The 27,964-nt window shown below is 39.9% G+C and overlaps 1 protein-coding gene across 1 annotated transcript; it reads left to right on the top strand.

The window, feature by feature from the left end:
• Window positions 1-289: 289 nt before the first annotated feature.
• On the top strand, window positions 290-25,199 carry grk5l (G protein-coupled receptor kinase 5 like). Its single transcript, XM_020590635.1, has 16 exons — window positions 290-749; window positions 13,789-13,884; window positions 13,983-14,095; window positions 18,237-18,314; window positions 18,686-18,783; window positions 18,964-19,056; window positions 20,772-20,835; window positions 20,929-21,069; window positions 21,176-21,366; window positions 21,557-21,594; window positions 21,766-21,855; window positions 21,949-22,157; window positions 22,247-22,384; window positions 22,588-22,725; window positions 22,858-22,989; window positions 23,078-25,199. Exons 1-16 carry the CDS (start codon window positions 698-700, stop codon window positions 23,159-23,161), a joined length of 1,755 nt encoding a protein of 584 aa, XP_020446291.1. The 5' UTR covers window positions 290-697; the 3' UTR covers window positions 23,162-25,199.
• Window positions 25,200-27,964: the final 2,765 nt, after the last annotated feature.

Genomic DNA, 27,964 nt, shown 5'->3' with positions numbered 1-27,964 from the left:
TTTACCTTCCTTTGTGTCAGTGCAATAGAGACAAAATGAAGGTTCAACCCAAAAAAATGAAGAAATTACACGCGTACTGTGTCTTTACAACAACCTCAGTGAGAAGAAAAACGTCATTTGAATATCTATGTTTTTGTTTATATCTATATTTTCAAATGTGTCCCTCCTTCAAGTTTTATTTTTGTTTTACATTGCTGACAAATTGCCGTAACTTCTGGTGGAGTTGTTTCTGTGTCTGGCTTGACGCAGCTATAACAGAGAAGCCAAGCCCTTTTTGATTACGCACCAACAGGGGAGGGGGGCGCGCTGATGTCCTCTCTGGTGCACTCAGTCAGCCCTTTCTGTTGTAAGGAGAAGCTGGTAGTACCAACCCGGTTTGCGTGAATCGCTCCCTCCAACTTAATGGTATTCTGCATCGGAGAGATTCCGCACCCAAAACACGCATGGAACGGTTTTGGGGGGATTGGAGCAGAAATGCAGCGGCGCACTTCCAGCCCACAACAAGAACCATGCCCAGCTTACATTGCAAGCAAATCTATGACATCCTGTTTTATCCTTGATGACTTTGGTATGAGTGAAATTTGTTCGGATACCGACGAAGAGTAAAGAAAATATACACAACACAGAAACTAAAGGACACTTGTTTTCGCTGCAGACGCCAGTGTACCGAAAACCTCTGCATTTAGGATATTTTTTGATGGAGCTGGAGAACATAGTAGCCAACACTGTACTGCTAAAAGCGAGAGAGGGTAAGTTGACTTATAAACGACATACATGCAAACATTAACTGTGCATATGTGAGAGATTTTGCGCTCAATGTGCAGAAAACTGAGAAAAATAATCGTAATGATGACGGCACTAGGTAGTCTGTCTGTACAGCTCCGTACAGCAGGTAAATCCTACAGATGCAGCAGAGAAGAATGGTCAGTGCAATATTACCGATGTCAACACATTACAAACCGTTCATCTTGTGATTAATTTTAACCAAGGCCAATCACATGAATTATTTGATCCTCGCAGATTTTGACAGCTCATATGCGTTTTCCCACATATGGGGCTGGGGGGTCGATGTGCCTCCCACATCCGCTTTCGCTGTCAGTGCAAATGAATGCTCTCTTTCGCAACATTATACATGTTGAGGCACACACTGGCGCTGGGAATAACCCTGTTCAGTAGTGAGAACAAGTCAGTGTAGGCAGGCTGGCATTTGAACGGCGATCTGGTGACGCGACAGCTTGTGTTGAAATCCACGGGGCCTGCACAGAGAGGGTGACTCTGGGTGTCATCGTATAAACGGTCAAATGTCTGAGAAGGCCAGAACATGCGGTTTGAGTATACAGTCTGAAATGCAATAGCTCTTTTGGAGGAAGACTGGGTGGTGCTGGGGGCAGGTAAACATCATGTTTGAGTCCATGATTTTTTCCCCTAATGAATGGGAATCAGTCAGTGCAGGTTATACAGGCACTTACAGTATAATTCTGTATATATTTGGCAATTAAATGAAATTTTAGTTGTCTTTTAAAACAGAGTTGTCTCATATTTAATGCACAGGGCCCCCAAATCATCATATTTGTTCTTAGGATGCTATAAGGGCATATTATTTCTTATATAACTGTAAACCTTATCCATGGGCTTTTGAATTATAACAAAAATAGTCATTTCTGTCCCTTCTTTAAAGCCTTCTGCGGGTCCCTGAACCTGTTTCCTGGAACCAGCAGGTTAAAACACTCCAGCATTATACTTCTTTTTGTGCAACTCTCTTCTGTGTAGTTCTATACTTTCTGAGTAAATGTCATAATCTTTCAGGAGCTACTCTAAATTGAAAGTGACTCAGTTATGTGGTCTGTCAAACATGCACACACTCACAAGTGCAGGTAGCACGTGGTTTCATGTGGCTACAGTTTCTGTGGAGTTGCAGCGTGACGCAGGCGAAAACTGCACCCCTTGGCAGCTCCTACCATTTATCTCACAGTGATGACATAAGTTGGAAGGAGGAAAAAGGGGCTAGTCTACAGAGAGGGCTGGGGGAGTTTCATGGGAATTACTGGAATAATAAAGTGGAACAGGAAGTTGACATGATGTCAAAACCCTTAGGAAGGATGCATTTGCCTGCAGGTCAGACTGTTTGTTTCATAGGAGCAGAGCACGACTAGGCCAGCTGAATTAAGCTTCATGAATTAATAAGAGCAGTTAATGATCCATGACAGAGCTTGCTTGTCTCAGCTGCTCCCACCGGTGCTCACTGAATCCTTGCCCCGACTGTGCGCGGGAGAGAAAAAGGCCTTTTACACTTTCACATTAAGGGATGAGATGGCTCTTTGAGTTAATAGCAGAAACACAACTTTCTCAGCAGCTTCATCAATGGTCCTACAAATGCAGCCATGTGAGACAAATTCAAAAGTTAAGACTTGTTGCTGTGAACACACTGAACCATTTCACAGGTTGTGTGTGTATGTGTGTTATTGGTTGTGTCCTTTAACTGTCTGGTTCATTAGAGGTTTTATCTCACAGGGCTCGGTGGCAAAGGCTGTGCAGATCCTTGTGTGCTGGTGGCAGCTCCTCTGCATCTCACTGACATGTATGGCAGAGTACAGTAGAGTCTCACTTTAGGTTGCATACCAGCAACGGTGACAGAATGTGTATGAATCGAATAGAGTGTTTATTTCTGTTTGTTTATGCAAGTGCATCTTGCGGTAGAGCTCAACCAAGAGGCATGCATCCTCTGTCCAAACACTCCCAGGGACACACAACAGGAAGGCCTAGTTTACACTGCAAACTGTGCCTTGTTTATGCCAGTGTCCTCACACCTCCCAGATCAGTAAAACAAAGATAACGGCAGCTAAGTGTAAAAAAGAAAAAGCTATTGATATCCCCAGGCCAGGAGCAGCAACACGCAGTGTGCCGACACTGTGCGTTGCTCTCTGGCTTTTCTGTGTCAGCGATAACTGATCTGTACTGTTCTAGGTTTTACTGCCAAGATCCCATGAACACCAGTCACTGATTATGATACCATAGACATGGGAGATTAAAACCAGCTGGAATTTAGTTAAAACTTTTGATGATTTATAATCAGTGTGTTGTTTCACGCTAACCACAGAATGGGAAAACAGCACCTTTTGATTTCCATAAAAAAGAGGCAACTGACCAATTTGAAGCATCTCATGAAGTGGCTACCATCTTACATAAAGCTAAGTGGTAGCCTATTATACACTTACTACACACCACACACATCTATCCATCAATTAGATGCAGCCCATAAGTTATTTAATCAAATTGATCGTTACATAACAAACTGAGTGGGCTACTTCTATCCCAGCTCCATCTTCCAGTGGAGCTGCTGGCCTGTCTCTGCGGAAGATAGTTTATTAAAGGTGAGTGTGCGATGAGATAATACACCCTAATATCCAGAATGGACATCTGAGTATCATCTGACAGCTACAGTACTGTTAACCATGTGAGAGAAGCAGAAAATTTTAATGCACTGATCTGAAAAGCTCTGCTCTCTGTTTTTGTCAGTTGAGGAAACTGAGGGTTTCTTTCAGTGAGAAGTGTTTGGATGTGGATTTTTAATGTTAGCTGATATAGAGATAGATTGACTTCACAGGTTTTATAACAGGGTATACTGTAGATTTATGTGTGTGTGTGTTAGTAGATGACGGGTGTGGGGGTGAATTCCTTTGTTTAAATGTAACCTGAACTCAGCTGCTCTGACGAGAGCAACATCAGTGCAGTAGGCCCTGAGCTTAGTGTGTGTGTGTGTGTGTGTGCCTCCCCATTCACAACGCTTGCTGGCAGCGGTTGTAGATTCCAAGCCAGGCAAGTGAACGTCATCGGCTGTCAAAGTGAATGAAAGTAAGAGGGAAAAACTGCATTGCTGCATCCAGATGCCTTTCTGGACCTGCGGTAACAGAGCTGGGATATTTAGTCTAGGTTACTAGACTGAATTGTACTCTGCTGCGTGCATGGCGTTCTCATTCAGGCTGTCGGGCTTTTAAATTTTGTAGTTAAGTCAACGTCAAGTAAAAATCACTACAAATTCACTGCTGGAAAGTACAGTTGAACCAGTACATTAAAAAAGGAAACAAACACAGCTATTGTATCTCCATGGTGATATGACCTGAGTAGTGAAAGATTTACTTGGTTTTTTTCCATGTAACTGAAGTGAGACATGATAGCAGCATATTCACATTAGCTGTTCTCTCCATTTGTTTGGCCTTTTATCACCCTCAAACAAAAGTTTTAAACACAGTCATTAGATTGTGAATCAGACCTATTGAAAACATTTTTGAAGACTTGAAAGTGAATCTCACAATGATTCATTTATTGTTTTCAGCCTATAGAGAAATTTCTTTAATGGCTCAGAAGACCTTGTTTAACAGCTTATTATTGCAATTACATGGGAATTATAGTGTAATTATGAGCTGCACCAAATAGTCTGTTAATAGATTAGTTGGTTAAAAGAGGAATAATATGCAGTTACTTCGTTAATTGTTTCATTTCTCAAAAAAAAGTAGCTCTAGTTTCACCCTGTGAAGCTGGACTTTTCAGACTACATGATTAATGGCAGAAACAATTAGCAGATTAATCAATAATGAAAATAAGGGTTAGTTGCCTAATTACGTCTCAAATAGTAGGCGAGTCCTTTGATAGATTTCTTTGTTGACAAAATCAAATTTATGTAGGACTGTAGAACTTTCTTTGCTAAAGCACAAATTGGATGATCCAAATGGAAAACAAAATGTGATTTTTAGCACCTAGCACAGGTGGGATCTTGTCATTTGGTATCCTCCAAAGAGCAATAGACTCATCAAAGTGCACAACTCGGTTTGCAGCAAGCCCTGCTTAGATTCTATTAGAAACCAGTCCTGTTAAGAGGATATTTTGATTAGTACAAACTTTACAGACCAGCTCTGCGTGATGCAAGAAAACATAAAACAGCAGGCCTAAGGTATTTGTACAAGCGATTTGTGTGGGTGCAGAACCTGCAAAGTGTCTTGCAGCAGAGCAAAGCTCCTGCAGCAGAGGGATTGGGGTTTGGGGTAGGATGGTCTTGCCACAGCAGGTTTCAGCAAGCCGGTAGAGCTGCTGTGGTTACAACTACTATGACAAAATTTTAGTGAGTAACCTTTTCTGCTCTGCAGACTCAACTGTCAAGTACAGCTTTTTTGTTGTTGTGTCTCTACCTCCACCTGTCTGCTAATGTATGTCAGTATGTATAATATATAAGGGGTTCTTTGTCTTTGTTGTCACACCAAACTCTCTCTCCTACTTCCACATAAACAAAAACTCTTGCCTGGGATGCTCCTCACTCAGGAAAACCTCTACAAGGATGAAATTATGACATAATGCTGTCAATTTTTATTGGATTGGAACTACAGTGGAGGGGAGTGTAAAAGACATGAGATGGAAACAAGCTTGTTGTTTCCTTTCTGGGTTCTTCTGATGGGAAAGAAGCAATCGTTAAGAAAAGAAAACATATAAAGATGTTCATGGCCCATAGTCTCTGAGGTGATTCATTTTGATTATTAAAACAGCAGTATTTGTTGGTTCGGTTTTTGTTTTCACTTCCTGGTATGCATGCTGTAACTTTAGACCTCCAGGAAGATACTGTGTTTACTAGTAGTCAGGGTTACTGGTAGCTATTAGTGTTAAGTCAGTTACACAGAAATAAAACTTTAACATGATACCATCACATTGGTAAAGATTGAAATGTTTCAATTGCTGTAGGGACTGTCTTGAAATTTGATGTTATCCATCCTCTGATGCCACCAGCAGGTTAATATTTGTGGTTTTGAGTGAATGCCTAGACAACTATTTTATGGTTTGCCAAAAAAATTGTGTTTTCCACAGGATTAATATTATTTTAATTATATTATTTTATCTAACAGCATCATCAGCACAATATTTTGTCTAATACAATGGTTTATGACCAGACACCTGGTCACAAAATTACAGCGTTCCCAGCTGGGGCTAATTAGCAAATGTTAGCATGCTGCACGATAAACTATGGTGAGTGTTATATCACAGACCTCCTGCATGCTAGCTATGTAATGCAGTGTGAGCATGTTGGCATGATAAAATTAGTATTTATTCAAGTACAACCTGCTAGCATGGTTGTGTTAGCACTGAAATTGTGTTAGCATGCTAATATTACCAAGTGCAGTCTCCCAGAGCTTCTAGCATGGCTCTAAGCTCTTTGTCACATCAGGACACAGGTTCAATTTGGTTTTTCTTTTTCATAGAGGTGACTACTGCACAAATTATACGCTACATATTTTTAAACTGATTCCTTAGCCTATTTGCCTTTATTTGACAGTCTACAGTCTAGACAGGAAACAAGGGCAGACAGAGGTCCCCCAACCGAGTATGTTGTGGTTATATGGCATGCCATTAGGTCACTGGGTGCCCACTTACTGAGGTATTTGCAGCACAGTTTCAGTTGAAATGGAAAGAAACATCCTTGTAGCAACCGTCAAAGTCAGATCATTGTTTTTTGTTTTATGTGAGTATGCAAGGCTGTTTTTCTTTGCCCTTATCTTCTACCTTCAGTTAGACATTTAGATATAAAGCAAAGAAGAAGCAGAGATACCCAGTCCTCCATCGACAGCATTGTGTTTTGAGTAGGAGTGTGACTTTTTTTTTTTTCTGGAATGGAAAAATTCTGCTCTCTCGTTCTTACTATATCTATTGTTATTGCTGCCTCAACCCACACATACGTTATACGTAACTCAGCTGGATGCAAGAAGTTCACGCCTGTTCTCTGGGGGCTGTCAAGTGGAATTCTGGGAAATATAGGAGAAGATTATTTAACGTAGAAGTAGACAAGGCAAGCTGAGAGAAAGTGGATGTAGAAAAATGTGAATTTTAACAGTTCCTCACTGAAGTGTTACAGGAATGCAGTGAGCAGCCAAACTGCTGATATCTTTTTTTCACTGTCTCAGACAGGTGATTACTTATGCACCATTTTTATTGTGTCTCAGTGTGCTTCCTGTGTTCTCTTCTGCTGCCATGTGTCTTTAATGGAACATCAAATGAATATTTCATGTGCATTAATCAGCGAATAATCAATACTGGAGCTTTTGAAACTTCCTTCCTAATGTCTCCTGCTGTATGAGGAGTTAAATGCTAAGCTCCTTTATTTAATCCACATTCATACAACTATGCTGATATGCATGCACACAAGGTCAGATGTTTCATGCAGGTCTTAAAATTACACAAGGCCATGGAATTTTCTTTTAAAGTTAATACAACTGCTGGTAAATAAGAGTTATGGGATTGTTTTAGCTTGTTAATGTTTTTTAGAAGAAGGACATGGTCATGTACGTGACTCGTCTCATGTGAACCACCATGGGGATTCCTCACAGTGCTTTGTGAGGGGAAAAAATAGAGCAGTTTATGATATCTAATATTGTGTAAACAAATCTTAAATATACACTTCTTTGATGGTTTTTGTGAATTTTCTACAATAAGGAAAAAAAGACAAACAAAATTGCTGTTGCGTGAGAACAAAATTCCTCAGAAAGCCAATTAAACAGGGTAAAAGCTGAGACAGCAGTTTGCTCTCAGTAGTTAGGGCGCTCAGTTCTTTTTTTCTTCTTCTGAGGGATTTTGCCAGAAGAGGGACAAAAGTACAGTGTCAACATAGGGACAAGATGTGGAACAAATACACTCACCACCCATTAATATTCTGACCCTCTCATGTATGCAGCTGGGGAGGACACCTCTGAATATAATGTAGTCCAGTACAACACCAACTTTAACTATGACCTCAATAATAAACTTACAATTGAATTTATACATTTCTGACAATTTCATCAAAAACTGAAACATTTTGAGCTTCATAAACACAGATGTTGTATTGAATACTGTTGTACAGGTGTTCCTAATAAAGTGGCCAGTGAGTGTATATTCACAGTGCAGAGCATCACGTATTCCATCAGTGTAATTAGTCAGAGCCTCTTTTCATTGGAGGTGCTTTTTCTTAATGTTTGCTTACTAGTGATGTAACTGCAGCATTCTTCTCCGGGCAAAAAGAAATAAAAGTCATCCTCACAGAGCTTTAGGATTACATAGCCATAATGTTGGCCCTATCAAAACATTTATGGAAGTTAGCAAACACACTTAACACCATAGAACATCCTATTATGACTAGCTTTATGTGGACTATGCTCTGTCCTCCTGGATCTTTATGGATGAGCAAACAGCATGCATTAGCCAGCATGCTCAGTGCTGGTTATGTGGTGCCTTGATCAGACAGCAGGATTATGTAATTTCAGTCTGTTGAATGTTTTCCACCACTCACATTCCATATTTTATATATTTATAGAATTGGAAACATATGGCACCTGAGGCTTCCCAGATGAAGTGTACCCAGCCTTCTGCTGCTTGTGTACGATTTGTACCGTTGCATTCAAGTTATCACACACACGAGTATGTTGTTGCAGTGGTTGTTCACACACTCACAGACAGTTACTGTAGCAACAACTGTCACAGCTTAGCTCTGAGGTCACAGACCGGTTTGGCCACTTCACTTTGTATTAACACTTTGCTCCTGTCCTTGGGCTGGTTGCTATTTATAACTGTGATGTTTACAAGGACATAAAGTCAGGAATAGAGCCACACATGTGTATTTTCTTAAATCTTTGTGCAAATATAGCTATGAGCTACATGTTACACACCGAATTTATGTCAAAATCAATTAGTCAGTGTAACTCAATGTAGCTTTCATGCTAAATACAGCAACGTTGTTAGGGTCAAGTTAGATTCAGGCTTTACTATCAACACTGCACATTCTGCTGAGCTCTCTTTTATTGTCTATGACTGATTTTAAGTTTATGACCCCTCATTAAGTGGTTTAACATGTGACCTCAGCAGCAGCCAAAAGAACAGTTGAGTGTTGCCAGGTAAAAGGTGTACGTCACAGATGTTTGCTTTGAGCGTGTTAGCAGATGTTACAGCCGGATCACCCCGTTATTACTGCGATATGGAGAAATACACAGACAAAGGTGGTTGTTCAGGATGGTAATAAGGCAGCTGAGGGACCGGCATTACATCATGGTGGAATAGGGCAACAAAGAGTGTCTTCCTGTTATAGTCCTCCCCTTCTGCTCAGGTCTGGGCAGCATTTCCCCTGGCTTCCTGCAGTACACAGACCACACACAAACACACTTGCCACAGTTAAACTGAACCTGTGAACTAACTTTAAAATGTCCTCAATTCAGTAACTAGTTTTTCACTTGAAGAGACAAAAGTGGAGGAGAGTGCTACTAATATGGCCTCAAAATTGACTATAGAGTTGAAAAGGTATAAAAAAAACAACAACCCTCATGTACTGTTTACTGGACTGTATTAGTTAGATCTGTTATACCTAATAAGTAAACAAATATATATTAGTGTTTAGTACATTATATCCCGTCCAGTCTTTTCACTGTTAACAATCTCTCTCCAGGGCCATGAGAAGCAGGAAGAGGATGTTTTAGAGCGAGAGCACAAATGCAAACATCTCTTTTTTTTTGTTTGATCATCTTTGCTTTGCATACACAAAACACCAGCCTTTACCTGCAGATCTCATGCAAATACAAGTAATGAACATTTGGGCTTTGTGGGAGAGAAAGTAGAGGGAGACTTCAAGAGAACAAAGGCGTCTGTATCATAGTGTGGTGCCGGTTGGCTTCACTGTGTTGGTACCTCACTGACCACCAGGGTATGACTCAACTGTGAGGCCGACATTTAACAGACCAGACAAAGGAGGTGATGTGAGAATGAGTGAGAGTTGGATAATCAGAAACAGATAATCAGTTGTTTGTGAAAGATAAAATTTTAGGTTGGTGCAGGGAGGAGATGAGTGTGAAGAGTCATAGAAATCTACCAAAATCATTCTCACTCTTTGTACAGTGTAGGTGTAGAGAATAGCACATATTCACAGCACTCCTCGCTGCCAGCACTCTAGCATCACATGCTGTTGCAGATGTTACATACAGTATATGCCAGTAGCAGAGCTTGAGTTTCGGGATGTGGTTTTAACTGGTTGTCCACAGCAGATCTGGCTGCACTTCTGGGGTTTCACTGTACTTGGAAGTGTTTGAAACCTCTGAGACTACTGTGTGAGTGCTTGGGCAGCATACTGGTTAATACTTGGCTTCTTTTGTGTGTCAACACTTTATGAACATAACCTCACAGCTAAGCAGGGACGTTTTTGAATGTGCGGATGGACAGGGCCTACAGGACTGCCCGGGACAGTTAAATTGAGCATGAGGACGTTACTAGAGAGAGGTCACTGCAGAAACACTGTGCACACACAAAGACACACAGAGGTTTGGGATGCTGGTAACCCCCTGGTGTTGCGCCAGATGGATGTCGTTCCCTCTCTGACCTTGTTTTTGCTTCACTTGACATGCCTTGATGATGTCAGGGCTGCTAAGCAGAAACATAAATAAAGGGTGACGACCACAGTGCTTGCCTGGAACAAATTAGACTGACAAGTTCCTGTGTGCAGTGTACCCAGGGTGCGCTGTATATTTCTGCTTATGTACAATGTAAGTGACACCATGAGAGAGTGATGAGAGAGTGAATAGAGAAAGAAAGAAGTGAAAAGAGCAAGGACAAGAGGTTTTATGGACAACATTTATGAGCATATTCATACTTTTAATAGGCAAGGAACCTAGAGTTACTGATTTGCACTAAAACAAAACACATTTAAATGGAGGTCTTCCTGTGATTTGAAAACCCAGTGCTTCCTTTTCTTTTTTCTTTTGACATTTACAAACCTTCCCCCACATCCTGCCAGAATATTTCCCCTTAAGTGAGTAGATATACAACAGCTGATGGACATCAACAAAGCAACACATAATTTAAACTCATTTGAACTGGTCCTGGTTGTATTTTTTTAAGGCCACAGGCACAGAAAATGTTGAGCGACACTGGGAACAGACGGAAAGCTACTTGTTATATCAGAGGGAGGACGCAGTTTTTGGAGATTAATAATTTATGCATAATATTTCATGTTTGTGGGAGCAGTTGTGTGTGTTTGGTTATAGATGTTCGGCTCTGCATCCAACAGGCATCTGCTGTTATTCATATTCCTTCTATAATAAATCCTAACACAGTTACAGTAAGTTCTACAATTTAAATAAGCTGACAGGAGTATTGGTGATCACCAAGCAGTTTGGATGTCTTCATCTCCACTAACTTCCCACAACATAACTATTTTTTCACACACAGTAAAGAATGACATTTAAGGGGTTTTTGTAGCCATGACCGGCTATGAGAACATCTAGGTTTGGAGGGTGGTGAGAAGGAAAGAAAACAGGACACAGAAATTAAAGGAGGGACCACGTTATTTCTTGTTGTCTCAACATTGCATCGAGGTTGAATGCCTGGGTGGAGCATTGCTGTTTGGTACAGTTATTTGACATGTTTTGACCCTTCACAGGAAATCCACGAACGCTTTCATCCACACCCGCCTTACTGTAGCACAAGCGCATTCATTTTCAGCATGGTGTCCCCTCTGGGGAATGACCTTCTCTGCTCACATCAGACATCATGTTTTTATTCAAAGAGATTAAAATATCAGATCACATAGCAACACAACAGGGTGCACTGACATTTCACTGTGGAGCGTAACTTTACATATTAAGTGTCTTCAGACAACAGGTGCTTAAGGAAGTGTGCCTGTTTATAGCTTGTTTGGTCTACGATAATCTAGATGAGGAGCAGGTGCTGTTGATTCTCAAAGGAGATATTTTGAGTTATTAATACATTTATGCTTTGTGTTTGTCTCTGGTGGTATGACTACTATTTTGTGTGTGAGATGTAGGGCAGTTTATCTAAAAAAAATACCCAAACTGAAGTTATAATAACAGATCCTACAAGACAATTTTGTGTGGATCAAAATAATCAGGAAGATATTTAAAAGTTTGTTTGCTCTAGCTGCAATCATTAGCACGTGTGACTAACTAGTTTACTACAGTAGTAACCTGACATTACTGTGCTTCCAAAGCCACAGAGCAGCACATAATTAACTGTGTTATGTAATAAAAGTTAGATTATGTTATCAAAAGCCTTGTTCAGCACTACACACCCACTGTATTGGAGCCAGGCAGGCCCTGGAGGGCAGAGTTTACATTACCTCTAGCACCCCTGTCCTTTTTAAATGGATTTGGGAAAGTTTAGACTCTAGCAGCACCACATAAACTCTCATACACTGGTAGTGCTCACATAGTATGTCTCTTGTAAATGAGAATGTTTGAAAATATTAACAATAAAGCAAAAAATCCAACCTTTGTTCTTCTACACATGGTCATGTTAGAGCAAAGTACCATTTTTATTTTTAAGCCTGTACCATACCCCAAAATACAAGAACAGTGTTGCTCCGTTAAGAGGACATTACTGTATATACACTCTACAAGGAGCAGATTTGCAGATTTTGCCCGGGAATAGCTTCACCTCAGCATTAGCATGATGTAATGAACAAATTGGAACCAGCATATTAAGGCTCTTTAAGATTCCATGATGATTTTAAAAGGTGTAAACTGGAAACAAATTGATTCACAGATAAAGCATCATATAACTAGCCAGTAAAATGTGATATTTTAGCATTACTGCACTGCAGAAATTTAGTCTACTTTTGATGAACTGTGTGAAATCAAAGAACTGGATTTTGAGTGGTGTATCCAATATCAAGTAATCTGCTTAAACGCCTTGTTAGTAAGGAAATCAACAGTAGTTGAAGGGGTGGCACTTAGTGAACAATAAATAACCTCAGGTCAGTTTGGCTCCTCTTTTGATTGGTTGTTGCACTCTGATGTATACTGACCAGATTGTGAATTTGACACGAGGAAGGTCCATAACCAAGAAGTATCTAAAATCAGTTCTGATAGTGGTGGGAATTTAACTTTTACTTTTGCATTTAGGGTATAAAAAACAGTATAATACTGTACATATATTCAGGTGAAAGTGGCAACAGATGCTTGATGGAAATAGAAAAAGACAAACCAAACTTAAATTTAAGATTCATTAGACTGTTGTGACATAGTGATTGTATTTGAAATGGTTACACTTCATTATTTGTGAGAATATTAGCTTCACATTTATCTCACATTTTTGGGTTATTATGATGTGCACTTGTCATTGCTTCACATCTCTCGCATCGAGCAAGCTGCCTGCAAATGACTTCCATTCCACAGAGCGGTTGAAGGAAATCCCTGTGAGTTTGTTAGGGCAGCGTTTCTGTTGTGAGAGAAAAACTGAGACGAACATGACGTAGGACACAGTGGGCTGGCTGGAATGCATGGAAATCGATGAAATTTAAGCTTAAAGTTTAATCTCATCTGGAAGACAGTTTATATGGGAAATGTGGAGACTGTAAAAAATTTAAGGAAAGAGAAATTGGATGCATAATGACTTTAAACATTGAAGGGCACATTGTGGATCTAAGTGATTTTTGTTTGTGATGGTGTTACATTGCAGCAGGAAGTTGATGTGTGATTATTCAGAGAAGTGGAATCTAATCTGGCAGAGTCCTGGGTTCTGATGGGAACTGAGTCGGTCAGAAGAGGCTTTCTCTCTTTGTGGACACAAACACAGACACGTACATATTAAACACACACTGTTCCACTTTCAAAAAGCTACTGGGTGAGAGAGAAAGTCAGTAGAGAGAGAGGATAGAGCCCACACTTAACCCCCACTCCCTTTAGCCATTAAGCCTTCGATTGCTCCATAGCGACAACTTTATGAAGTTCTTTCATTATAACATATTCACATTTTCTGTTTTTTTTTTTGTCACCACAGGTGGAGGAGGAAAGCGGAAAGGCAGGAGCAAAAAATGGAAGGAGATCCTTCGCTTCCCCCATATAAGCCTGTGCACTGAGCTGGGAAACAGCATTGGTACGTGTTTGTGTGTACTCTTATGTGTGCTCACCTACATCTGAAAAGAGTGTGTTTGTTTGTTGACTGTATAAAAAATGTGTGTGCTCTTTCTACAGAGCGAGACTATGTCAGCATCTGTGAGAAACAGCCTATTGGACGGCTTCTCTTCCGTCTTTACTGTGAGACCAGACCTAAACTGCAACGGTGCATCCAGCTATTGGATGCAATGGTATACACACATGCACACACACTCAGTGGGCATCATTTTACCCGAAGTTTGCCACTAGGAATCCTGGAATATACCCAGGACAATGTGGGGGAAGGTCAACCATCAAATCTCTTTTACACTGTAATAATTGCCCCCAGTAATTATTGTCCAATCAAAGCTTAGTAGTCAAGTCGGTTTTTATGTGTTTAGCCCAGTGTCACAGAATCACAGCTTTGCATCAAAAGATTTTACAGCCTGTACATATGACATACAACACCCTCTGTTATTAGACCCTTGAACCAGATAAACCTGCAAAAAAAAACCTTTAACAGGAAATAATGGGAAAAGCCTCAAGAACAGCAGCAGAGAAGGGATCTCTTGTCCAGGATGGACAGCTGTGCAAGAGATGTGTACAGCATAAATCAGAATAATAAATTTACAGTATGGACATTCAGAATGCGTACACAGACCAGAGCCTTTTCCATTTAAAAGCCTTACATTTTCACATCCTACTATTGCCTGTTGTCCTGATCATTAGCATGTTTGTCTAACAAGCCTATTACCTAAAGTAATAATCTAACATTATTTCCAAAGGTAATGGTAGTGTCAAATGCTAACCACATTATTTTGTGGCATTATTTGAAATATAACTTTTACCCTACCCGAGGAGCATCAACCCTGTGGGTGCCAGCGTAGTGTAGACAGTGGCTCTGCGCTGTTCCAGCCAGACTCACAATAGATAGCCTTCCATTTCCCAAACTCATCAGTTACCCTCAAATAACTTGACTTAAAAAGCGAATCATACTGTTTGAAAACACACCAAAGCTTAAATCTAAAGCATTAGTCTGCTCCACGGATGATCAGTAGGTGATACTGACTTTTTTGCCTAGGACTTGTTGTGTACCAAGCTTGAAGAGTTTTCAACTCACTTTTTAGCGCCGGCATTAACTTATGCCACAGCTGATAAAATCTACTAGCAACAGTTGTCATTTCTGCCAACAAAATTTATAATTGTTGGCTAGAAATGTGAAGCCTGCTTGTGATTACATTTGTGTGAAATTAAAGACCCCTTATTTAAAAAAATGACTGTGAATTCCAAGTAGTAAATCTGCCCACCATTATTGTAAACTATATAAATGAAAGCCTGGCAGGTGTAGCAGGAGTGACGAACAGGGAACGGGATAGTCAGCAGTCATTTCCTTCACTGTCCCTAGGTTGTCACTGTGTCATGGGTTGCAGGAAACAGCTCAGTTTCCTGGATGAATTCAGGTCTAGAAAACACTGCACTCACTTTGATTACAGTGTATCCTGAAAGTACTCTGGTCCTGGGTCACGCAGCCAGAGGAGACAATTAAACTGAGTAGTGGTTATTCAACCAGCTAGCTACCTCCCTAGACAGAATACCTCCCACATGACACATTTAACTCTGTCTATGCCCAGAATATCTTTGCGGGCATGTGACAGGACAGAAAGGACAGCATTGTTTCCCACACCACCCCTTTCAATCCCAGCAACCCCTTCGCCACACACACACACGCAAACACATCCCCCTTCCTTTGCTTTCTCTGTTCCATTTAACCACCCAGCCCTTAAAGTGACCCTTGCTCACCCACTGCTAGGGGGAAACCACTTAAACTCGCTCATCCCAAACACATGTTGAAGGTAATTCTGCATTCCATGTGATGAGCTCTGAGGCCGCGCTCAGTGTCGAGCATTATACTCGCCACTTTACTAACAATAAACCAGGCCTGAGGGTGATTACAACCAGGCAGCTGCTTGTATTTCAAGTGATTAAATAACATATGAGTTCTGTGCTGTTATGAGGTTAACTGGAAAACAGTTTTGTTATGTAATCTCATCGCCTTACTTTCCATAAAGGAAAACCCAGAAATTAAGTAAACTAGACTGTATTAGTTTAAATTAGAGGAATTAGGGAGGCATATGGGAAATTTTGAGTTTTTGTTTCTTCAGGGAAAGAAAATCTGAGGAGGTGTGTTTAGGCCATGGGAAAGCATGAACAGGAGGAAGAGGGAGTGCATGTGTGTGTTTCAGTGTTTGCAGCAGAGGAAGGGTTCCAGCAGTTCCTCTTACATCATGATGAGGTGTATGTGTGTATAATTTAGTGTGTGTGTTTTTGTGTATTGTATCCCCTCTGTTTCCAAAAGGCTAAAGGGGCGTTTTCTTTTCCCTTTGGCTGACCCCCCACCCCAGCCCCAGCAAAGGGTTGGAGTCAGACACCTCATGTAGTCTGCATGTGTGTGTGCCCCTTTGTTTTACTTACATTATGGGGACCAAAACATGTTAACACACTCACATTGTGGGGACTTGGCCAGAGACTGGTCCCCACAAGGAAATCACTGAATTTTAGGGTGGCAACATGGTTTAAGGTTAGGGTGTGGTTAAGGTGAGGGTCAGGGTCAGGGTCAGGGTTAGGATTAGGCGAGTAGTGGTTATGGTTAAGGTTAGGATAGGTCTACAAGAAATGAATGTAAGTCAATGTAAAGTCCCCACAAGGAATGAAAACACAGTGTGTGTGTGTAATTTCTTTTGATTACAAGGCCTCAGTCAATCAACACTTGGCACCGATCACAATTAGCTATTTTCCTTTCTCTCTTTCTTTGTCTTATACTCTGGTATAAATTTACATACATATGTAAATATGCAGCATGTACTGTATTTATTGCTGAACTTCTTTTGGCTTTTATCTGAAGTATCTATGATTCTGTGGCCTACATTTTCTTAAGCTCTTGACTTATGTGTGTACATACTGTTAAAAAAAAGATGTGTGTATAGTTTTGTAGTGGAAAGCTGGTGATACTGGTGTGACACACTGTGACACTCCAGGACCTCAAGGAATCCCACCGTGTTTACTGTGTGGTTGCCGAGCAACACAGGGCCATGTTAGAAAAAAGCCACTTGAGCCGGTGTGCAGCAGGGGCGCCATGTTGCCTCACCCCTTTACGAGATGTTAAAAGTGCTGGCTACGAAGTGCGTCAGAGCAAGATGTGTGCAAGATGTCCAATATGTCCAGCGTGTAACAGCCTGTTTGTGTCAGCAGCTACATATGCTCCAGCACCATGCCAGGATCAACATATGTCTGTGTGACAGTTACAATGACACACAGAGACATATGAGTGAGAGGTGTGTCTTAGAAGAGACATTAACAGCACCTAACTACATCATACAAATGAAACTAGAATTTTTTTTCTCAGCAAAGGCAGAGATACAATGTGACACAAGTTTGGCATTTTTGCTTTTTCACAGTTGGAAACTGTGAAAGTCAGTTTTAGTCGTTATGGTCAAAAGCCAGATTCTAAATCGTAGTATGGAGACATACTTTTTAATAACACGTCCTTCATCCAAATGAAATTGATTTACCTTGAGTAGGAAGGGAGCTTTTTTTTGGTCGAGTTTATTTGTAGAACCTGGGAGAGGAGACACAGTTATTTCTAATGAATGCCTGTGTACCACAGCAAAAGTACATACTGATATATTTGGTGGCTAATAGATCCATTTAGCCTTTGGTTGTATGTGTACAACACAAATAGATACTTTCTGATAAGTCACTGTTCATAATGGATTTATAAGTTATAGCTAATGGATTTATAAATATTAAAACATGTACTAATGCTTTATAGATCAGTTATAAAGTATTAAAAACTTTTTGTTTAGTTGTGAACATGTTGTTTCTTTATTATTAATAAATGTTGATAGGACTGACTTTTTAATAAGTCACTGTTTCTGTGGTTACAAAAGTTGTTTAAGTCATTAGTATATGCTCTTGAGTTTCTCAGTTTCTAATAAACAAGCCTGCAGTTATGCATGTTAGTAAATTATTAATAAATTCATTTAAGTTCATGTGAAATGTAGCAAATTTCCATACGTTCACAGTTCCTAATGAATTAAAGGGCTAAATGGAGCAAGTGTCATGTTGGAGGAGGATGAACACCAGCCACAGAAATATTTCACAACCTAACAGCCCAAATGTTGATGCTATTTATGTCTTACATCTGATATATAAAGCATCAGTAAATTATTTATTAACCCCTAATAATGTCACCAGTTACAACCTATAGAACCTTATAACATTATAAAGGGTGACATTATAAGAGAGGATCTGCAAAGGATATTATTAGTAACATCAAGACATTTTCTTTTGTAGGAAGACTATGAGGTGACACCTGATGAAAAAAGAAAAAGCAGAGGGGACCAGATCATCAAGACTTTTCTTTCAAAACAAGTAAATGTCTTTATCTGACACCTTCAACCTTTGCCCCTTATTTATTTCACATTTTGCTTTAAAAGTGAATTCATTCGCCTTTTACATTGGTAAATATTTAAACATATGGAAAAAAATTCTAAGCAAACAATAACATTGGGCTGCAACTGAATGAAACTCTTCTCACTATTACAGGAGTGTATTAATTCAATGCACACATTAAATGAACAAAAACAACAATGTAATATTTGCACATAGCATATGTGCAGTATGTAATGTGATACTGATACCTTTCTGTGCTCAGAGAGAAATTATTATGTTTCTCCTTAGTTTTCTACAGTGTGCATAATAAAAAAAGTCATGTGTATGTCACTGTGTGTGCATTGATGTAGTCACCTCAACGTGTAGACATAGCAGAGGTCTTTGCCGACCAGTGCAGGGAGAACCTTGAACTCAGTCCATGCAAGGAGATCTTCAGCAACTGCCGCAAGTGAGTGCTCATCTGCTGGATGCTCACCTGTTTTCTCTCTGCTGTCTTTTTTTTTTAAACAGATGTTTTAAATATATACATATATATAAGAGCACAGAGATTGCTAACTGAATTTAGCTTGTATCATATCCTTAGTTTCAACTGCTTTGACTGATCCTGCTGTGTTGTGTGTGGGACCAGGGCTGTCCATGACTACCTGAGTGGAGCTCCATTCGCCGACTACCAGAACAGCATGTACTTTGACCGATTCCTGCAGTGGAAGATGCTGGAGAGGTACGTAGTTAAATTAGCTGTGGTCACCAGAGAGATAGACTAATCAAATTAGTTAGTTATTTAAAATGTTTATACTTTTATAGGGTTTTACCATTATAAGCAAAATCATGTTATCTGTTTTAATTTTAGTCACTGCTGACCTCTAGTTTGAATTTTTCAGCCAAATAAGGCATTTTAGATCCCCACTCCTTTTCAGTCTGCACAACTAAGGTCTAATACAAAGGAAGAGGGAGTAATATACACAATTCAATAAATGTTCTGCCATAAAACTTAGCTTTACAAAGTTTTTAACGTTTAGTTTTGATTGGCTTTGTCTGAACTGTGTAAATACGATTGTACATTTATTATTGAGGTCATAGTTAAACGTTGTGTTACATTAGATCATTCAGGTGTACCTAATAAAATGACCACTGTATGTCACTGCCTTTTGCAAAATTAATAATTATCATTTCTGCCTTTATGAGTTCCTCTAAATGTATATCTTTTTATCAGAGGGTTGGCTTTTAAGCTGACACAATAAACAAATAAGTTACCCACAGTCAGTTCTTTATTTCAGCATTTTATGGCTTTAAAAAGCAGAGATAACACAACATTTTGCAACCTGTTGTACACTTTAGAGGTTAGTAACATCTTAGCTAGTGGTAGAGCATGTTCTCAGATACTTTACTAAAAAATACTCCAGTCCTCCAAGTAAAGGTACTGCATTCAAAATAAAAGTATGGAAATATTTTCATCAGAATATACTTAAAGGTATAGTTGGCATACCTGGGAAAACCAGCAAGAGGAAGCTCGATTTTGAAAGTAGCCACCCGTTCTGACCTCAATCCGAAGCCACTCCTCCAAAACACAATGCACTCTGCAATGTGCACTGCCTGACTACTCATAGATTTCAGGAAAAATACCAAATGTCCCCCAAACAAAGTGAAAGCAATAATTACCTGTCCAGCAGAAATATGGCCATCATGGCGTCACTTTTCAGCCCCTTTTGTTCTCTCAGTTTTTGCCATCGTTCAGACACCATGCCGATTTTAAATCTGGTTTTACTTCTTGCAGCATTCAGCTCATTTTTATTTGTGCCTTTTTCGAGTATGGGCTCAATTTGCAACCGAAAGCTGCTGTGGGTACCTTCTCTGCCATAGCTCACTAGCCTTTTAGCTATAAAAACAGAGCGGTAACACGTCTGCCTGTCTGGCCTTCTGGGAGACTTTTGGCTCACGCAGTGAGTACCAGGACAGGATGTGCTCAAGTAGGAAGTAGGTTGACAGGCAGGTAGGCCATTCAGTGGTTTTGCTCAGACGGAGTAAAATTATTGGTCAGGATTTTTTTAGCCCTGCTGCTGCCATGGATGATGGATTTTTTTCCAGTAATGTAATTTCTCACAGCTTAAAACAGGTTTTAAGAAGCGACCATTGGCAGCAAAACAGACTTGACACACTTCATTTTAGAGACACCTCAGAAGAATATGATCACTTTAGACCGGAAAATATTTTATGCAGTGTCTATGTATGCCAGAAGCAGTTAGAAGTAAACAGCAGGCTTCCAGGGAAGCCTTGATTGTATCTGTGTCTGGAAAGTGAAATTGCGTCCACAAAGCCCAACCCTCTGTACAGGAAACAGACTCAGGATGGTACTGAGTTCCACAGATATTATCTCTGTCCTAATCAATACTATATGAGTGTCGGTTAATGGATTTTGCTGTGTCTGTGTTCTGTCAGGCAACCAATCACTAAAGACACGTTCAGACAGTACCGAGTGCTGGGGAAGGGGGGATTCGGAGAGGTAAGAGATAGAGTTTATAATGAGAAATATTGATGATAATACTTAAATTATTGTGATTAATAGTTACATGTGAAATTTTATTTCTTTTCTCAGGTGTGTGCCTGCCAGGTCAGAGCGACAGGGAAGATGTACGCCTGCAAGAAGCTGGAGAAGAAGAGGATAAAGAAGAGGAAAGGAGAGTCTATGGCGCTCAACGAGAAGCAGATTTTAGAGAAAGTCAATAGTAGATTTGTTGTGAGTAAACAAGATGCCTGTTATCTTGCCTTTTTGCATTTATGTCTGTTTCCTTTTCTAAGCACTTTTATATCACTTAACATGTTTGGCTCTTTTTCTACTGTAGGTGAGCTTAGCATATGCATATGAGACCAAAGACGCTCTGTGTCTGGTGCTGACCATCATGAATGGTGGAGATCTGAAGTTTCACATCTACAACATGGGCACACCAGGCTTTGAGAAAGACAGGGTCCAGTTTTACGCCGCTCAGATCTGCTGTGGACTTGAGCATCTGCACAGGGAATCTATAGTATATAGGTACCAGTGTAAATACTACAGTCTTAATTGAATTTTGATCAATTGATATAAAGTAGATTCACAAAGCAGGTCTTGTTTTTAGTTTAAATGCTTTCTTGATTTTTTTTTCGTTTGGGGGGATCTTTTGGCTTGCTTTCTTGGTTTTTGAATGATTTTTTAACAACACATTCACATGCTGTATTATTTGTAGGGATTTGAAACCGGAGAATATCCTATTAGATGACAATGGTGAGTTTTGAAACTTCATCATCTTAGATTTCTGGTTATTGCATTGCACTGCATTTTTTTATTTTGCTGCCAATAGACAGTTTCAAACTACATTAATATTTCATAATTCATTGACCTTTAAATAAAACCAGTCCTGCGCCTGCTATCACACTCATCACTGTTTTGCTGCAGGACACATCAGAATCTCTGACCTGGGGTTGGCCATCAAAGTGCCTCAAGGAGAACTCATCAGAGGCAGGGTGGGGACTGTGGGTTATATGGGTAAGAAATATTACAGTTGACATTTCCTTGATTAAATTCACCTGAGCAATTACCAGCTTTTAACCATAACGACCCATTTCCCTTTGTCTCTAGCTCCGGAGGTGATAAACAATGAAAAGTACAGTATGAGTCCTGATTGGTGGGGGCTGGGTTGTCTCATTTATGAGATGACTGCCGGACGATCGCCCTTCCGTGCTCGCAAAGAACGAGTGAAACGAGAGGAGGTGGAGAGGAGGGTGCAGGAGGAGGAGGAGGAGTACAACGATAAGTTTACAGAGGACACCAAGGCCATCTGTAGAATGGTAAGGCCCGATGGAAAGATGTTCATATGGAGAGACTGGATGAGTGATGAATCATTTAATGATACATCTCTGTCTCTCCTCCCCCCCAGCTGCTGACCAAAGACCCTAAGCAGAGGCTGGGGTGCTTGGAGGACGGAGCAGCGGGCGTCAAGACCCACTCATTTTTCAAAAACATCAACTTCAAGAGGCTGGAGGCTGGAATAGTGGAGCCTCCCTTTGTGCCTGATGTGAGTAGGTTATGTTACTGCACACGCTGCGTGTTTAAATCAATCGCACTGCTAAAACTGAGTGTGAAATTCTCAGTAAGGATGGCCAGGAAAAAATGTGCTATTTTGATGTAAAATTCCATTATTATAAATGATCAAGATAAACTTGTATCCCATTTTTCCTCTCAACCCCCCTCTTTTTCATGGCCGTTGGCCTATCCTAGCCTCGGGCGGTGTACTGTAAGGATGTTTTGGACATAGAGCAGTTCTCCACAGTCAAGGGAGTAAATTTGGACCAAACTGACAATGACTTCTACTCCAAATTTGCTACAGGCAGTGTTTCCATCCCATGGCAGAATGAGGTAAGTGTGTGCACTTAATGTGACATTTTTTAAAGCTCGGAGCAGTTTGTATAACTGCTGAAAGAACTCAGTTACTGAAGTTCACCAAATTTTCTCTCCTTCTCTCACCTTGTCTCCTCTCCTCTCATTCAGATGATAGAAACTGAGTGTTTCAGAGATTTGAATGTGTTTGGACCTCAAGGAACGAGACCTCCAGATCTGGACTGGAATCAGCCCCCAGAGCCACCCAGGCGCAGCCTGCTGGACAGGATCTTCAGGAGGCATGTAAGTGAACATACACATGCACAATAAACCTACACACACACTCATACAATCTAATCAACACAAATCTGTTTCTCTCTCTCTGCTGCAGCACCCAGAGGTGTCTATTTCCCACAGCCGTGTGCAGTCTTCCAGTGTAAACTCTGTGGACTCCATGTCCAACTCTGCCCCCTAGTGGCTTCTTGACAGTGTGGGAACCACACACACACACACATATATACACACACACACATAAAGGGAAGGAGCTCTGCAGGGCTTCCCTGCTGCTGATTGGTCCACAGCTGGGACCTGAGCAGCAGCTGGAGACAGCCTGTCTAAAAGCCTAAATGCTCAGCCTGTGGGCGGGGAGGGAGGGATGACCAGGCCCTGAGACCCCCGGGCATTTGGAATGGGATGGTCAATGTTGCAGAGACATTTGGAAATATTTGGACAAACCTTTCTTACCCACAGGATTGTGGGACTATAGAACAGAGCCACTGATGCTGATGAAACCAGAGAACGCTAATATTCAGGGGATCCGCTGTATAATAAAGACCACCACAGGGAAGAGAAGATGGGGTCTTGGTGAATTTTTGTTTTTCTGGAAAAGGAATTTATTTTTCACTCATTTTCAGTCCTTTAGTTTCTGGCCTGCATCTTTTACCAGTATCTCTCCACCTATCCATCCCCCCACTATCTGGACAACTCATACTCTATCTTATTCTTTCTCTGTATTTCCACTTCCCATACCTCAGTTCACTCCTTAAACATTCAGAACGCATCACCTCAACAACCTCAACACATAATGTACATTGCCTTGCGTACACTCAGGCCAAAGATTACAGTTTAGTTTTATGATATCATGTTGTCATGTTGATTTATTGGTCGCTGAAGATTTTTAGCTGTTGTTTCAAACCCTAGGAGGATCCAGAATGTGCGATTCATTTTATACATTTTCTCTAAATATGAGCCTGCAGACATATCATATTGCTTAAAGCACACAAACAGTACCTACATACACAGTCAGATAGATGCACACACAGATAGAATTGTGAGAATCGTGTTGTGTTTTCATTTCATGGACAGCTGTATCACTTTTGCTTCTCCATACCTCATTTTACCGATGTTACCGTCATATACACACATACGTCTCCCTCAGTTTACAGTGTCACTTTATATTTGACATTATGTGGACTTTGAAAAGCTGATTAATATGCTGTACAGAAACAGAAATCTTTTTTTTTTCTTTTCAATTTCTCACTTTTCTGCACAGTCCCCATTGAGTGGAGAGGAACACATGCACTCAGCCTGACTTCCAAGTTGCACAATATAAAATAATGTCATGCTGTTTTGTCACCAAATGAAAATGTTTTACCTCTGATCACTAAGGCACATTACTGTATTGATATTGTCACACGCTGCTTGATTTCTACCGTACATCCAAAACAAAAGTGTTCTTGCTCTCCCTTTTGCCTTTTCAATTTGAAAATATATCGCTGCCTAGCCATTGTGGTCACATGTACAGGTTTTTTATATTTTTGCTCTTGTACTCTGAACATGCTCTTCAAAATGCCTCACAAACCTGAAGCGTCTTCCTCTTGTTTTGTGTCCAACTGTAAAGAAAGTCACAGGGTACCAGCAGCTCCCCAAAAGGTTAATCTCACCTGAATTTTATTTACTCAGTCCAGTTCATTCATGTCAGAGCAGCGGAGGAAAGGAAGACACCAGAGGATCCCGCAAACACCACATCAAGCAGTGGCCTTCTCACAGCAGCACAGCCAGTTAAAAAGGGAGGAAAAGCCGTCTCTTCTGCTTGTTTGGAGAATGTGGTATTTCACCTGTTTGAAGTAGTGAAAGCTGGCCCATGCAGTAACTTTAATCGTCCTTACCATTTTCAAGCCTATTTTTTTTCTGTGTACTTGACATAAAAAATAAAAATTCCGAATCAGACTGAAGTGCCTCTTTGTTAGCATGATCTCCCAGACGGTGTCCACACAGACATCAGCACTTTGTTTATTTTCTGACTGTCATGCTGTTTCATGTTGTTTCGCTGGAGAAAAGCATCAACACAGATTCAGACTCACACAGTTTGTGAAAGTGAAGGGAAGGGTGGTGAAAGGAGGGAGTTGATGAGGGAAGTTTCCTTTTTAATGTGATGTACAGCAATGTGCTGAGTGCATGTGAAAACCAAACCCACTGTGTCCAAGTCCCAATAAACTTTGTGCTCTAGTTTCAGGGTGCCACAGTTTGCCCGTCTCTTTATTTCCCATCATTTGCTTTGAGTTCCTTGTGTACATGGAAGACTAGACAGTATAGTGATACACTACTGTTATACTACAGTTTTGCAGTATTAAGATACTGTGACATAACCATAATATGTTTATATTAATTATATGTACCAGGAATATATCTCCTCACTGGAACATATCTGGTCAATAATTCTTGGTCAGTTGAATCATAAGGTGAGAGTAGTTCAATACAGATGTACATACCAAGTCTATCTGAGGGATGAAAACTTGACCGTAGACCCCAGATTTAAAGTATTATTATTGTTGTTATTAAAAGTAGTAGTAGTAGCAGCAGTATTTTATAGTTTTAGAAAAAGCATGCATTGTACCACAATTATATTCTCTTTCAGACAATTATAATTGAGCATTAAATCTGCTATAATTTTATTTTATGGATTGTTTCACATTTGTTGGTCTGTCCTAAAGCAGCGCTTTCATACCAGTTTGTATAATGAAACTGTTATGCTTGCTATAACTGTTTCCCTTTATACTGGCCATGAAAGCCTAGATAAGGAAAGACGGAGGACAAAATGTTTATGTAATAAATGAGACCTGACCCTGCAGTAGGCCAAGGGGACTGATGGGTAATTCCAGAAATCCATCCAGAGGGACGTGAGGTCGAAGGTTAAGGTGATTTCAGGCTTTCTCTGGGATTTATTAATCTGTTCCTGTTTTCTCTCTGCCAGGTACTCTTCATTAATCAGATGGCCTGCTACTCTTTTGACATGTTTTCATGCCTGTGGTCATAAGCACTGTTGACGTTCAACGTGCAGCTCACTGAGACAAGATTGCTCATAGTTTGGATTTTAGTTGGACGGAGTGAAAAAGTTTGTCAAAACATTTGAGCAGTTTGATGAAACATGTTCACTGTAAACATGTTTACAGGTCATGTTGTTTGACAGAGGAAAAACTCCTGGATCTCATGGACAGAGAGAATGAAGCCAAAGCATGAGCCACTGTTTGACGTCTGCATTATGATGTGTATATGTGATATGTATGACAAGTCAGAGGTAGTGGAAGAAGCACTTGGATTGTTTACATATGTAAAAGTAGCAATATCACACTGTAAAAATACTCTGTTAGGAGTAAAAGTGCTGCATTCAAAGTGGTATCTAAGTAAAACTACAAAAGTATTTCTATAAAAATATACTTAAAATACCAAAAGTAAGGGTAGCTTACTCATTATGCAAAATGACCAATTTTACATATATGTATATCATATTATTGGATTATAATTATTGTATATGTCACATCTAATGTTGCAGCTAAAGGTGGAGCTAATGTTTGCTACCTTATATGCTTATAATCTGAATTACTGCTGGGTGTCTTGTAAATTTCCCACCAGGGATCAATAAAGTCTTATGATTATACTGTATTTTGTTTTATTCATCTGACTCTGAAAAGTAACTAAAGTTAAACAAATGCTGTGAAGTAAAAAGTACAATATTTGTAAAAGTATGAAGTAGCAGAAAATGATAATATTCAAGTAAGGTACAGATACCTCAGAACTGTGCTTACAGTAAGTATGGTAGTTGAGTTACTTCCCACTCATGCAAGATAAACTTGCCATGGGAAATGACAAGGCTCCTTTTGAGCAAAAGAAATCCTCACTAAGCACTTTTAATTAACCTTGATTTTTACAGGCTACATGATTATATATTACAGTTTTGGTTTTCTGTATCTTTCTGCAAATGAGAAAAGATGGCAGTTACCAAAATATGTAACACAAAAATAGCACTGTTTAAGTACGGGTTTTCATATCTTTAAAATTACTTCATTCTGTTATGTTTAGTCCCCCTCACCAGGAGGAGAACTGGGGTTGGACTCAAGATGGCTGACCCAGGTGCTAGTACAAAAAAGGTGGTTTAATGGAATAAAAACATCATAACAGGGTCCATAATACATACAATAAGGGAAGGGCAGTGATGACTAAGGAGACCAGGACGGTAAACACACAAACTAACGACAGGAACTAGGAAAGCAGGAGGATGAGAACGGACAGGTGAACAAAAAGAACCAACGTACACAATGTAATCCACAGCACAGAGACTGTCAGCGTAGCTTCTTACACACGTCTAAAAATGCGGGTCAAACATAAACTTTTAACTTACATAGGGTAAGTATTGTCCATTACATGTCGCAAAAAAGCTGGACTTAAATTTTAAAAAACTAACTAAATAAATAAAATTAAAAATATTTTAAAATAATGCATTGTAATAACATTAAATAAGGAAAGATTTAATGCTTTATATATGAGGTATTGTTTGCAAAAAAAAATTTCACTAACAAATAAATGTACAGTGTTAGTATACATGGTAATGTTACTTATATTTGGGATCAGTTACACTTTCTGTTAGCCTTTTTATGAACAGCAACAACAGAAATCTATGGAGCATATGAAAATCCTGCTCAAAAGCTGGAGTCTCTGAGGCTCCAAACACAAAAAAAGTGTCCATTTTCATGGTGGACTTCTTAAACAAGTAATCAGTTCACATCAGGTCACATTTGTGTTTATAAGCAATTATCAACAAATAAAATAAAATAATCATTAAGTAGCAAGGGGACAAAATAATAATATATGCTTTTTGAGCAGCAAAAGGGAGCTCGGAGTCACTAGGAACCCTAACAGAGCATTAGGGTTAATGACTGGTCATTTCCCCTCAGTGATAACAACACTAGAGCTGTGCAGAACTCATACCAAGATATCACTC

Source organism: Monopterus albus, unplaced genomic scaffold (assembly GCF_001952655.1).
Source record: "Monopterus albus unplaced genomic scaffold, M_albus_1.0 scaffold12.1, whole genome shotgun sequence".
Taxonomy (NCBI): Eukaryota; Metazoa; Chordata; class Actinopteri; order Synbranchiformes; family Synbranchidae; genus Monopterus; species Monopterus albus.
This window is presented reverse-complemented; position numbering and strand designations above follow the sequence as displayed.